General features: G+C 33.5%; 1 protein-coding gene and 1 non-coding gene across 2 annotated transcripts; one reads left to right on the top strand and one right to left on the bottom strand.

Annotated features, from left to right (window-relative positions):
* Window positions 1-6131: 6131 nt before the first annotated feature.
* On the bottom strand, window positions 6132-6238 carry LOC133037567 (small nucleolar RNA R71). The gene has a single exon (XR_009687659.1). It is a non-coding gene; the product is annotated as a small nucleolar RNA R71 (small nucleolar RNA).
* A 538-nt stretch (window positions 6239-6776) lies between these two features.
* LOC115712523 (uncharacterized) lies at window positions 6777-7289 on the top strand. The gene has a single exon (XM_030640812.2). The coding sequence runs from the start codon at window positions 6777-6779 to the stop codon at window positions 7287-7289; it is 513 nt and encodes a 170-aa protein (XP_030496672.2).
* The last annotated feature ends 5645 nt before the right edge of the window (window positions 7290-12934 follow it).

Here is a 12934-nt window from a genome sequence, read left to right as displayed (position 1 = left end):
AGAATTAATTTCCTATTATATACATAAGAATATTTACATGATTATACATATTTATATAACACAACAAAGATTGTTATGTATTTGGTTTTTATTGTTCTTAAGGGATATGTAGTTTTTTTCTTTGTTTTTTTTTTTTATTAAGGAGGATAATGTAGTAGTTAGTGCGTAATAAATTTGTCTCCTAAATGAATAACACAACTCATAAATATGATCATATGATATTATATTCTATTAATATGCAGATAATACTAAGGGACATTTGTTAAGAGATGTTAATAATTTTGATTATAAGAAATATTATCAAGGAAATATGATTATAAGAAATATTTAAATTATGTTTAGTTATATAGGGTAATATGTAATTATATTCTAATTATATTGTTTAGTTAAGTATATAAATCTTATATATTATTTAAAAAATTAAAATTAAAAAATATTTTTTATTATATCTATTTAATGTAAAATATTATATATAAAAATAAAATAATTATTCATTAAAGAAATATATTTATTAATTGGTAAATATTAAATTTTATTGTATTTTTGATTGAATAAAATGAACATTTTCATATATTTTATCATCATGTCATTTTATTTTGTTCGCTATGCTATTTATTTACACCATCCGTATAAAATTTATATATAATGTATATATATTATTTCCAATAACATAAAAATAATTCAATTTCATAAAGAAAAAAAATAAATTTCACAAATTAAATATATATTGTAATATTTTTTATAATAAATTATAATATTAATATTATCTAAATTTATTTATTAATGTAAAAATACTATTATTCTTTTTGAATGATGTGAAAATACTATTATTAATATAATGAAATGGAATAATTTAAGCCCACTTTTTTTAAGGTGTCAACATTACTCTCATTAAAGGTAGTTATAATATTAAGGGAATAAATAAGGTAATACTTCATATTATCATTCTCTTGCTAGCATTAACTCATTCCAAACGGCCCCTAATACTATTTTTTATTTGAACAAATGTTAGAATTTAGGATTAAGATGCATGAGTTCTATCTCAAAACTAATTGTCAATGAGAGAAGTAATTCATAATTCACCTTATATATTGTATTATTTTTCCACACATTAACAGTGTGAGATTATTTCTAATACGTAATTCTCGTGTGTTAGGCATGCAAAGTGTGGTATAATGAATGACATTTAAGAGACCACAAGATCGACGTGATATTTTTAAAAGAATCCCACAAGATCAAATCAGAAAAATTTATGGGTGTACACGACGAAAAATTTGTGGATTTTTTGAATCAAGCTAAAGACCCCAACACTAGAAATTGGCACACATTGGTCGAAAGGTCACAAATGGAGGTCAAAGGCAAAGATATAGCAGAAGTTTTTAATTGCTCTAATACCATGTTAGAATTTGGTAAGGTGCTTGTGGTTCTATCTCAAAACTAATTAGACTATGTCTTATTTATGAATTTTCACTAAGCTAGGCTTAATTGTGAAGAGAAGAGGTTTTAGAGTCTGTTTGTTAATTAAGAGACCTCAAAACTAATTAGACTATGTCTTATTTAATTTGATAATTAATTTTAATTATTAAAGAAATAGTTTTGACATTTAGAGGTTTAAAATTAGAAAATACGGCATTTTTGAAAAGAAAAAAAAGGATAAATAGTTGTACAAAATGGCAAAAATTTCAATTTAATGGGGCCCACTATGTGGCTGGCCACTTAAGGTAATTTTTGCCCAATTTTTTATCATTTTTTAATGTCATATAATTTAAATATAACCCGGAATGAAAAAGTATAAAAAGAATAGGATGGTCTCATTATCCAACTAATGCTCATAACCTAATTAACAAATTTTCAAACAACTAGAGAGTTTTTGAGACCTCCTTCTTATTTCTTCTTCTTCTATTTTGAAATCCCTTGAATGTTCTTCAAAAATTTTTGTCCCTCTTAGTGATTGAGTACATACCCACACATAGCAAGTTAGTACTCAATCATAGTGTGTAAGACTGTGAAGAATCCAACACCTGAAAGAGAATCAGGCTCGGACCTTGATAATACTCTACAACAGAAAAGAACAAGAGTTAGACATTTGAGTGGAATGAGTCATTTAATTTCGCTGCAACCAGTATAAGGTTTCTTAAACCTTATATGTGTTTAAATTCTATTGTTTTAGAAATTCATGTTTAGGATGTTAAACAACATACATGGTAGTAAATCTAGATCCTAGTAAAATAATCCACAACAGTCATATCAACAATAAATTGGTTAACAACTTGATCCAACCCGTTCTAGGCCTTAAACTTAAAATTGAGAGTTTCTCTATCGATAAAAAGCATTGTAACGCTCTGAATATTGAGAAAACACCTACAAACAAGATTTTAGGAAAAAGTCCCTAAAAAACGGTAGGCCGTTTCCTGAAAACGGCAAGTCGTTTCTCTGGGACATTGCCAGGAAAAATAGTAGACTGTTTTTGGTCTACCGTTTCTGCTCCATAAAACACCAAACCTCATATTCTAACTCAAAACTACCTAAACTTCATACAAAGCTCTAGATCACCTAATATTAGTCCAATAAACGCAATCCAACCAAAAATTTCATCATCGAGCCCCTAACACAAAATCTACCATTATTGAGTTAGGTTTGAGCTTTTACTCAACTTAGGTTTCAACCACCAAAAACAATTGAAGACAACAACATACAACTATAATTAACTTCCAAAATCAACATAAAATAGAACCAAACCATAACAACATCTCTAGCAAAGGTTACACTACAATTCGAGCTTAAAACCTAACAAAATTCAAAGAGAAAGGTTAGCTAGAGTTTACCTTGTAATTTCCTTCAAAAACCTCTTAGATTCCTAATTGAAAATGATAAAAATTATGGTGGAAACCTAGAGGCTATTTGGTTGTATTTTTAATTTTTAGTTTTCAGAATTGTGTTTCTAAAAGTAAAAATAGAAAATAGTTTTTTATCATTTTAAAAATTTAATGGTGTTTGGCTCAGGTTTTTAAAACTATTTTTAGATTTTTTTTTACTAAAAAAAAAAATTAATATTCTACACTACACCATGACATGAACCCATCCGACCCCAAACTGAACCTCAAACCCAAAACCAAACTTGGATCCAAACCCGAACTCGAACTCGAACCCAAAATCAGTCCCAAACCCCAAACCCAGACTCGAACCCAGGCCAGGACCCACACATGGGTTGAGGTCTGAGTCCAGTTTCAGTTTTATGGTCTAAGTCAGGGTTCGGGGTTTGAGTCCTAGTTCGGGTCAGGCTAGGGTCTAAGTCTAGGTTTGGGTCGAGGGTCAGGCTGGGGTTTGGGTCCAGGTCCGAGTCAGGCCAGGGTCTGGGTCTGGTCGGGTCTAGGTCTGGGGTTCAGGTTTGAGTTTGGGTTCGAGTTAGGGTCAGGTCCGGGTTCAGGTCCGTGTTTGGGGTCTGGGTCTGGGGTCGAGGTTTGTGGTCTGGGTCTAGGGTCCGGGTTGAGGTTCGGGGTTCGGGGTCTAAGACTAGGATTGGGTCCGGGTTGGGATCTAGGGTCCGGGACCGGGTCTAGGTCAGGTCTAAGTTTGAGTCCAAGTTTGGGGTTTGTGTTTAGGTTCAGTTTTGGGTCTGAGTCTGGGTTTGGGGTCCCAGGTCTAGGTTGTTTTTTCGTTGTTGTTTTTGTGATGGAGAATGCTCATTCCTCCTGCTGTGGGCAATTTTCTCACGAGAAGGTCGTTGTGGGATGGTATTACGAGTAGTATCTTGACTTTGGGTCATCATCGTTCATGACCTAGACCCCTCTTGGCTTTTGACAGGGTAACGAGTCGAGTGAATCTCACGAGGTCTTCCCCTTCTTGACGTACCAGGGTACCCACGGGCTCCGCGTCGTGGTGGTCTTCTTAGGAATAATGCCTCTCTTGCCACTCTCTATTGAGTGTGAGAGTCTCATCTAAGCATCAAAATAACTCATTTTTCTCCATGAACACCTCATGAACATTAATGGTTCATTATAAAAATGGGATGGTGACGACGAACTCCCAGTGTCTCGGACCTGAACTTCGTCGTCATGCATGGGTTGTTTGCATGGATGTCGAGAGATCTCTTAACTAGTGTTAGGTTATTTTTAGTATTAATTTTAGATTAATTTTAGTATATTTTTAATTGAGTTTTAATCGTGTTTGGAGCATTTTTACGCTTGTTATCTTTATTTGTGCAGATTTAAAATAGAAGAATATTAGAAAAAGATCAGACAGAAAGATGGGAAAAAAGATAAAAATATCTCACAAAAAAATGATATTTAAAATAGAGAAAATTGTGCAAGAAAATAAAGCTGAAACTTCAAGCCTGAATTCGACTATCTTTTGATTAGATTTTGGAAAACGTCAAAACATGAAAGTTCTATATCTCTTTTTTATCTTTTCGGAACATCTTGAATCGTCTGATTCCGAGCAATATCAAGAGAGTTATGGCCAAAATACTATCAGTCGACGTAGCAGAAAAAATATCTCGTTTGAGGTTTCCCGAAGATTTAAATTCGGATGGGAACTTAAACATGGGCGTTTTTTCCATATTTTTAGGCCTTCAAACCTATATAAAGGGAAGAAGAGAGTTGATTTCTTTAAGCAATTAAAGAGAGAAAAATAGAGAGAATACAGATGCAAAGTGGAGAGATCAACTGCAATATTGGAGGCGTTCTTCATAGGGTTTTCAACATTCTTCTCTTCTCTATTTTCATCTCTTTTCTTAAAGTTAATATGTGTGATTGTGCTCTCATAAACATAAGTAGCTAAACATTTAATTAGGGTTAGATGGAGATTGTTTAACATTGTTTTATGGTTTTAATATGATTTATTTTCCCCCCTAATTTTTATGTATTCTATTTCATTTGTGCTTAACTACTTTTAATTGTCTGATCACCAATTAATTGTCTATGATTTTGATGCGAGATCTGAGAAGTGAGTGTCAAATATGCTATAGTAAAATAGAACTGAATTTCGATATAGGACGAGAGTACCTATATGGTTTAGATAGCTTATACGATTTCTGTGTTTAATGTCTGTTGCATGTTAAATTTATCACGAGAGTAGAAAGTTCGCATGTAATTGAGATTTATATATCTGAGAAGACTATAAATTACCTTAGTAAACCTGCTATTGCATAGAAATTAACATTAGGAAAATAATCATATTAGGCCATAATCAATAGAAACAATTAAAATCGAAGCCCTAATTTTTATTAACTGTTAATTTTCTTAAATAATTTCTTCTTACTAATTTTCTTATTTTTAATTCTTTCTTAATTTTTATTTTACCAAATAGAAGTAAAAGTTTAATTTCAACGTACTTAACTACAATCCCTGTGGGATCGACCTCACTCCTGGTGAGTTTACTACTTGTAACGATACGTACACTTGCGTGTGCAAAATATCACAACAAGTTTTTGGCGCCGTTGCCGGGGATTGTTAGTTAATATTAGTAAAAATTAAATTTTGTTTTAATTAAGTTTTTTTTTCAATTTTAGTACTAACACTGTTTGTTTCAAGATCTTATCTTTTTAGGTTCATTAGTTTATGAGAAGTCAAGGTGCAACTGCCAGATTACTTGTTGATCCTGAGATAGAAAAGACTTGTAGAAGGAACAGAAGAAGGAAAAAATTGGAAAGAGCTACACTAGAGATTGAACAAGAAGGAGTCATGGCTGACAACGCCAATAATGGCAACAATGGAAACAACAGAGGAGTTGTAGGAGACCAGGCTAATGGTCGCAACAACAATGACCGTAGCCTAAGGGACTATTTGCTTCCTAACTTGGCAGGGGCCAGATCTTGTATAAGGCCACCTGCTATTGACGCCACCAATTTTGAAATCAAGCCAGCCATACTGCAGATGGTCCAATCTTCAGTCCAGTTTGGGGGACTGCCATCAGAAGATCCAAACATGCACCTCGCCAACTTCGAAGAGCTTTGCCAGACATTCAAGATGAACGGAGTTAGCGATGATGCCATCAGGCTAAGGTTGTTACCATTCTCACTAAGGGAACGAGCCAAAAGTTTGTTTATATCTTTGCCAACCCACTCTATCAACACTTGGGAGGAATTGGCCCTGAAATTCCTTTCCAAGTTCTTTCCTCCTGCAAAGATTGCTAAGCTGAGAGCTGAAATCAACAACTTCACTCAGCATGACAACGAATCTCTTTATGAAGCCTGGGAGAGATTCAAGGACTTATTGAGGAAGTGCCCAAACCATGGGATTGAAAAGTGGTTACAAGTGCATAACTTCTATACTGGATTATTGAACAACACCCGAACACTGATAGATGTTGCAGCTGGTGGAACTTTTATGAAGAAAAGTGCTAATGAGGCCTTTGAATTACTTGAAGAGATGGCCATTACTAATCAACAATGGTCAACAGAGAGAGGCCCAACTAAAAAGGTTGCAGGAATGCATGAAGTCGATGCCATAACTAAGTTGACAACCCAGGTGGAGGCATTAACAAAGCTGGTAATTGCACAAGCCAAACAAGCTCAAGTTATCTGCTAGCTGTGTGGAGGACCTCATACTACTAACACCTGCCCAATAGATGTCGACAATTTGCCAATGGAACAAGCTCATGCCATTGGAAACTATCAGAATAATTATGGTCGTCAGAAGAACTTCCAAAAGCAATTTCCTAATCAGCAACAACAAGGGTTTTATCCTCAACAAAGCCAACAGTATCAACAACAACAACAACAACAATAAGACTCTAGTGGAGGGTCTAATCCTCAATTAGACACGTTGCTACAATTCATGACGAAGATTAAGTCTTCCATTAAGGTCTTGGAAACTCAGGTGGGGCAGTTGGCTGCTCAAAACACTAACAGGGCTCAAGGTAACTTGCCTAGTACTACTGAAGTAAATCCAAAAGAGAATTGTAATGCAATTACCTTGAGAAGTGGTAAGACTTATGCTGGGCCAAACCAAGATAAGCCAAAGGAGGAGGAAGAGGGAGAACCAACACCAACGCAAGAGAAGAAGAAGACTACTGACGGTCTTCAACAAAAAGAAACTCCACCTCCCATCATCATTGACCATCACATCAAAATTCCTTATCCTCAAAGACTTCAGAAGAATAAGATAGATAAGCAGTTTTCAAAATTCCTTGAAATATTCAAGAAACTGCATATCAACATCCCATTCATAGAGGCTTTGGAACAGATGCCAACTTATCTGAAGTTCATGAAAGATATCCTATCGAAGAAAATAAAGTTGGAAGAATTTGAGATGGTGGCACTTACTGAAGAGTGCAGTGCGGTCCTGTAAAAGAAACTACCACCCAAGCTAAAAGATCCGGGTAGTTTCAACATCCCATGCTCAATAGGGGGTTCTATACAAACAAAAGCTTTATGTGATCTGGGAGCCAGTATCAACTTAATGCCCCTATCTATGTTCAAAAGATTGAAATTAGGAGAAGCCAAGCCCACAACAATGACTTTACAAATGGCAGATCGTTCTTTGACTCATCCTCGTGGTATAATTGAAGATGTTTTGGTAAAGGTTGGTAAGTTCATCTTCCCTGTTGGTTTCTTAATACTTGACATGGAGGAAGATGAGAATATTCCTATCATCTTGGGAAGACCATTCCTAGCAACGAGAAGATCATTAATTGATGTACAGAAGGGGGAGTTAAAGTTGCGTGTTCAAAAAGAAGAAGAGACTTTCAAGGTATTTGCCGCAACTGAAATTCCTACTTGTTGTCGAGTGGAAGTTGTAAAGGATGATCGAGAAGTAACTACCAACAAGAAGAAAGGGAAGTCTAAAGAACGCTTTCGAACTTTTCGACGACGTATGAAAAGACTGTTGTGTGGGAATTATGAAGGTGACTCTCAATCTAAGGAAAGCTTTAAAAATTGCAACATTGGAGGTTAGTTTTCTTCGTTTGGCACAAAGGCCCTCATGGATGCGAGAGGTGGATTCTACCCGCCACCACCACCGCCGCCATACTGACATGGCGCTCAGTTAAGTTCCCTTCCCTTTAGTTTTTAATGTCACATTGGGGACAATGTGTCACTTTAGTTTGGGGGTGACTTAAATTTTTATTTTTATTTATTTATTTTTTTTGTTTTTAAGTTTTATGCCTTTTAATTTTTAATTTTTAGTTTTTATTGTTGTGAGTCAATTTGAAAGTAGGTAGATAGCATGATTTGAAAAGTTTATTTATTTTTCGAAAAATCCGTGTGCTTGGTGATGTTATATTCTTGACTAATTTTAATTTTATGCTTTAAAAGAACATGGAATCATATTAAGTAATTTTCTAGTAATTGAATTGATTTATGTATGCTAATTGTGAAATGTGGAAAGTTGTTTGAAATAAATTCTAGAACTTGCTTGCTTGCTATTTGAGGTGAAATAATAAATTATACATGACTAGGAAAGTGAATTAGGCATTTTTTTGGATCGATTGTGCCTTTCAAGCCATCCCTGTAATTTTATCGTAGTTACCCTTTTTTGAGCCTTAACCTATTCTTTGTTCTACACATATTGAGCCTAAAAAGATAAACCTATGAATATCCAAAATATTTAACCCTAATTATACCATAAGTAGATCTTTAGTTTGGGGGAATTTGGGTGGGAAGTTTGTTGTATGTGTGTGAAATTTGAGAGAATATATATAAAAAAAAAAAAAAAAAAATTGATTGGCAACAACTTGAAAAAGAAAAAGAAAAGAAAAAAAAAATCTAACATCAAGTGTCAAATCTAGAAAAATAATAAATATAAATTTGTTGCAGTCTTGTTGAAAAAAAAAAAATCTCTCATGTAATTATAAAAAGAGATATTGGGATTGTGTGAAAAGTATTGTGGGTGACATGATTGGAGAAGCTTATGATATATTAAAGCTTAAATGACCATTTCAACTACCTTTACCCTAAGCCTAACATTACAAGCCTAGAAAGACCTTCTGATTCTTGGTTGTGCATTAATTTATATTAGTGGAGAATAGTAAGTATTGCAAGCATATGGAATTTTGGGTTAGTGGATTGATAATTTTAATTGGCATGCATAAAGTGGTTTAATTGTTAGTTAATTGCATTCTATGGTTTCATGAGCTAAATGAAAATAAATTGAAATCTGTCAAGGGTGTAATTGAATTGAAATTCTGGATTATATGCATAAGTGAATTTTTACATAATCATGTTATTGAAGCTACTTGAAAATTTCTCATGTTTTGGAGATTGACTTGTTTAATGTTTATTTAGTGTTTTACTCAAGGACGAGTAAAAGCTTAGTTTGGGGGAACTTGTTAGGTTATTTTTAGTATTAATTTTAGATTAATTTTAATATATTTTTAATTGAGTTTTAATCGTGTTTGAAATATTTTTACGCTTGTTATCTTTTATTTGTGCAGATTTAAAATAGAAGAAGATTAGAAAAATATCAAACAAAAAGATGGGAAAAAAGATAAAAATATCTTACAAAAAGATGATATTTAAAATAGAGAAAATTGTGCAAGAAAATAAAGTTGAAACTTCAAGCCTAAATTTGACTATCTTTTGATTAGATTTTAGAAAAAGTCAAAGCATGAAAGTTCTAGATCTCTTTTTTATCTTTCCAGAACATCTTGAATCGTCTAATTCCGAGCAATATCGAGAGAGTTATGGCCAAAATACTATCAGTCAACGCAGTAAAAAAAATATCTCGTTTGAGGTTTCCCAAAAATTTAAATTCGAATAGGAATTTAAACATGTGCGTTTTTTTCCATATTTTTAGGCCTTCAAACCTATATAAAGGGAAGAAGAGAGTTGATTTCTTTAAGCAATTAAAGAGAGAAAAACAGAGAGAATACAGATGCAAAGTGGAGAGATCAACTGTAATATTGGAGGCATTCTTCATAGGGTTTTCAGCATTCTTCTCTTCTCTATTTTCATCTCTTTTCTTAAAGTTAATATGTGTGATTGTGCTCTCATAAACATGATTAGCTAAACATTTAATTAGGGTTAGATGGAGATTGTTTAACATTATTTTATGGTTTTAATATGATTTATTTTCCCCCCTAATTTTTATGTATTCTATTTCATTTGTGCTTAACTACTTTTAATTGCCTGATCACCAATTAATTGTCTATGATTTTGATGCGAGATCTGAGAAGTGAGTGTCAAATATGCTATAGTAAAATAGAACTGAATTTTGATATAGGACGAGAGTACCTATATGATTTAGATAGCTTATACGGTTTCTGTGTTTAAATGTTTGTTGTATGTTAAATTTATCACGAGAGTAGAAAGTTTGCATGCAATTGAGATTTATATATCTGAGAAGACTATAAATTACCTTAGTAAACCTACTATTGCATAGAAATGAACATTATAAAAATAATCATATTAGGCCATAATCAATAGAAACAATTGAAATCGAAGCCCTAGTTTTTATTAACTGTCAATTTTCTTAAATAATTGCTTCTTACTAGTTTTCTTATTTTTAATTCTTTCTTAATTTTTATTTAATCAAATAGAAGTAAAAGTTTAATTTCAACATACTTAACTACAATTCCTGTGGGATCAACCTCACTCCTGGTAAGTTTACTACTTGTAACGATACGTACACTTGCATGTGCAAAATATCACAACAACTAGCAGGCTCAGTAGGTTGAAATTCTTATTGGTGGTCCATGGCGTTTTCTTCATTTGAGGGGACCTTAGTGTCTTCTTCTTCATAATTCATCCGCCTCGTGCTTACCATGGCCACAAGTGGAGATCTACGCTTGCATTCACCGCTCTAAATGAAAACACCAAATTGTAAATGCAATTTGTCATCAACGAACCTAAGAAGATCGTAAATGAGCAAAATGAACACAAGTGAATGTCGTTCAAAAGTAAACTGGTTTACGAAATGAATTTGACAATGATGAGCAATGAATTTTTATAGTGGTTCGTCCCCTTTCAGCGGTAATAGGCTAATCCACTTTGGTCAAGAGAACTATACCTACTTCCTTCCTTGATGTCGATTTGATAGAGATAGCATAGGTCTTTGTAGCAGAAGAGAACGTAGACTCATCTGAGGGGCCGAAGTGGTTTGAACCAATGTGAGACTACTTAGCAAAAAAGGGATACTTCCACAAGATAAGAATGAAGAGTATTATTGATCTCAATGCTTGAGAAGAGTTCTCGAGACTTATGTTCTCTAAGAGTTCAATCCTCAAGTGAGTTTTTAAGAGTGAAAACAACGTAAGTTTGAGAGAGTGAGAGTTATTCCCTTTACAATTAACTTCATAACTTTTAAATAGGTTTACATTTAGGGTTTAAGGTTTCTTAACCAGACACATTTTTTTTTCTAACTAAAGTTAAGTTAAATTTAAAATATAAATTAATAATAAAATACTATTTTAAAACAAATATCTCAAAACATGATAGTTGTTGTAGATATTCTTGGACTAGCTTTGGTGGCATGTGCCTAGCACAAAAGTACCTCTTCCCGTAGACTCAACTTCGTATGAGTCACTTAAACTTCAGAGGTAGACCTTGTATGGAGCACTGAGTGTCAATCCAACATGGAGCCCTGAAGGTCGTTGGTCACGTGTCCTCATAACTGTAGCTCTAGAGGTAGTTGGTCACATGTCCTCATGTGTTTTCACTAGGGGTGGAAAATGGGTTTTGACACGGTACATGAACACAAACACGATATGATTTTACAGGCTAGGGTCCGAAAAATTAGATGCAGATCGAAAAATGGGTCGACACGACTTAACACGAAATAAAAACGGGTCAAATATGACACGATCCGCTTAACACGAATTTGACACGTTTGACACAATTTTTTTTAAATATAATAAAATAAAAATTATATATAATAATATAATTATATAAAAATATATATTTAGTGATTCAAAGTTAAGTTAATATTTTTAATTTATTTTTTTAACATGAAATTAAAAATATTTTAATTTTTATTATATATTTAACAAACTATATATATACATAAATATATATAAGTTTTCTTATGGAATCTAAATCTATTATTTTTCTCTATAATTCTAACTTCAATAACAGCAAAATAGGTCACAGTAGGTCGACACGAACACGACACGGTTTTTTACGGGTCGGGTTAGGGTTAAAAACATTAGACATGACTCAAAAACATGTCGACATGCTTGACACAAAATATATAAGTGGGTCACATAAAATATGACACGAACACGATACGATGACACATTTTGCCACTTCTAGTTTTCACGACTCTAGCTACAATAACCAATATTCTCGATGACCTTTTCGATATCCAAAAGAAGAATCCAGACCCTTCTCCTTAAATTATTGAGGGATAACAAAAAATAAAAAGTTAAGTAATTTATTTTTTTGTTTTATTCTTTCTTTCTTTTTACTTGTTCGCAGATCATAAGTTAAAAAAACTCTTTATTAAATAAAAAAGATAATAACTCAAAAGACAAAAAAGTCTGCTTCTATTTTCCATGTTTGAAGAAGACGAGAACAAAACAAACAGAAAAAAAAACTAGATCTAAAGGACTAACCCAACTTCCATTTCCGTCGTCGTAGCTTCGCCTTATTCTGTCTATCCATCTTCATTTACTTGCATCGTTGTAGCTTTGCCTAGAACCAGCATCGTCTCTCCCCCATGGTCCTTTTTCCTTTCCTCGCTACCATTAATGGTGAGCCAGCGACGGTGACCTGAATCCCAGCTCATTTTCCTCAAATCTCTCTCTCACCTCAGCTCATCTTCTTTGAAGAACGACAAAGAAGGTTTTGTCTAAACCATTAGAGCTTTGATTGGGGTTGGCGAACTAGAGACGAGGCAGTTGCACTGTCGTCTTTGAGGGTCTTCGTCGATGAGGACGACTACATCTTGCATCGTTGAACTATGGAAGCTTCGATTAGGACCCTTTGAACCATTGGTAGGCTTGCCATCTATCTTTTTTTGTTAGATTTGTTTGTGATGGTGTTGTAACAAAGAGAGGA

This window comes from Cannabis sativa, chromosome 4, assembly GCF_029168945.1.
Source record: "Cannabis sativa cultivar Pink pepper isolate KNU-18-1 chromosome 4, ASM2916894v1, whole genome shotgun sequence".
Lineage (NCBI taxonomy): Eukaryota > Viridiplantae > Streptophyta > Magnoliopsida > Rosales > Cannabaceae > Cannabis > Cannabis sativa.
The sequence above is the reverse complement of the archived record's forward strand: the minus strand, read 5'-3'. Positions and strand labels throughout refer to the sequence as shown.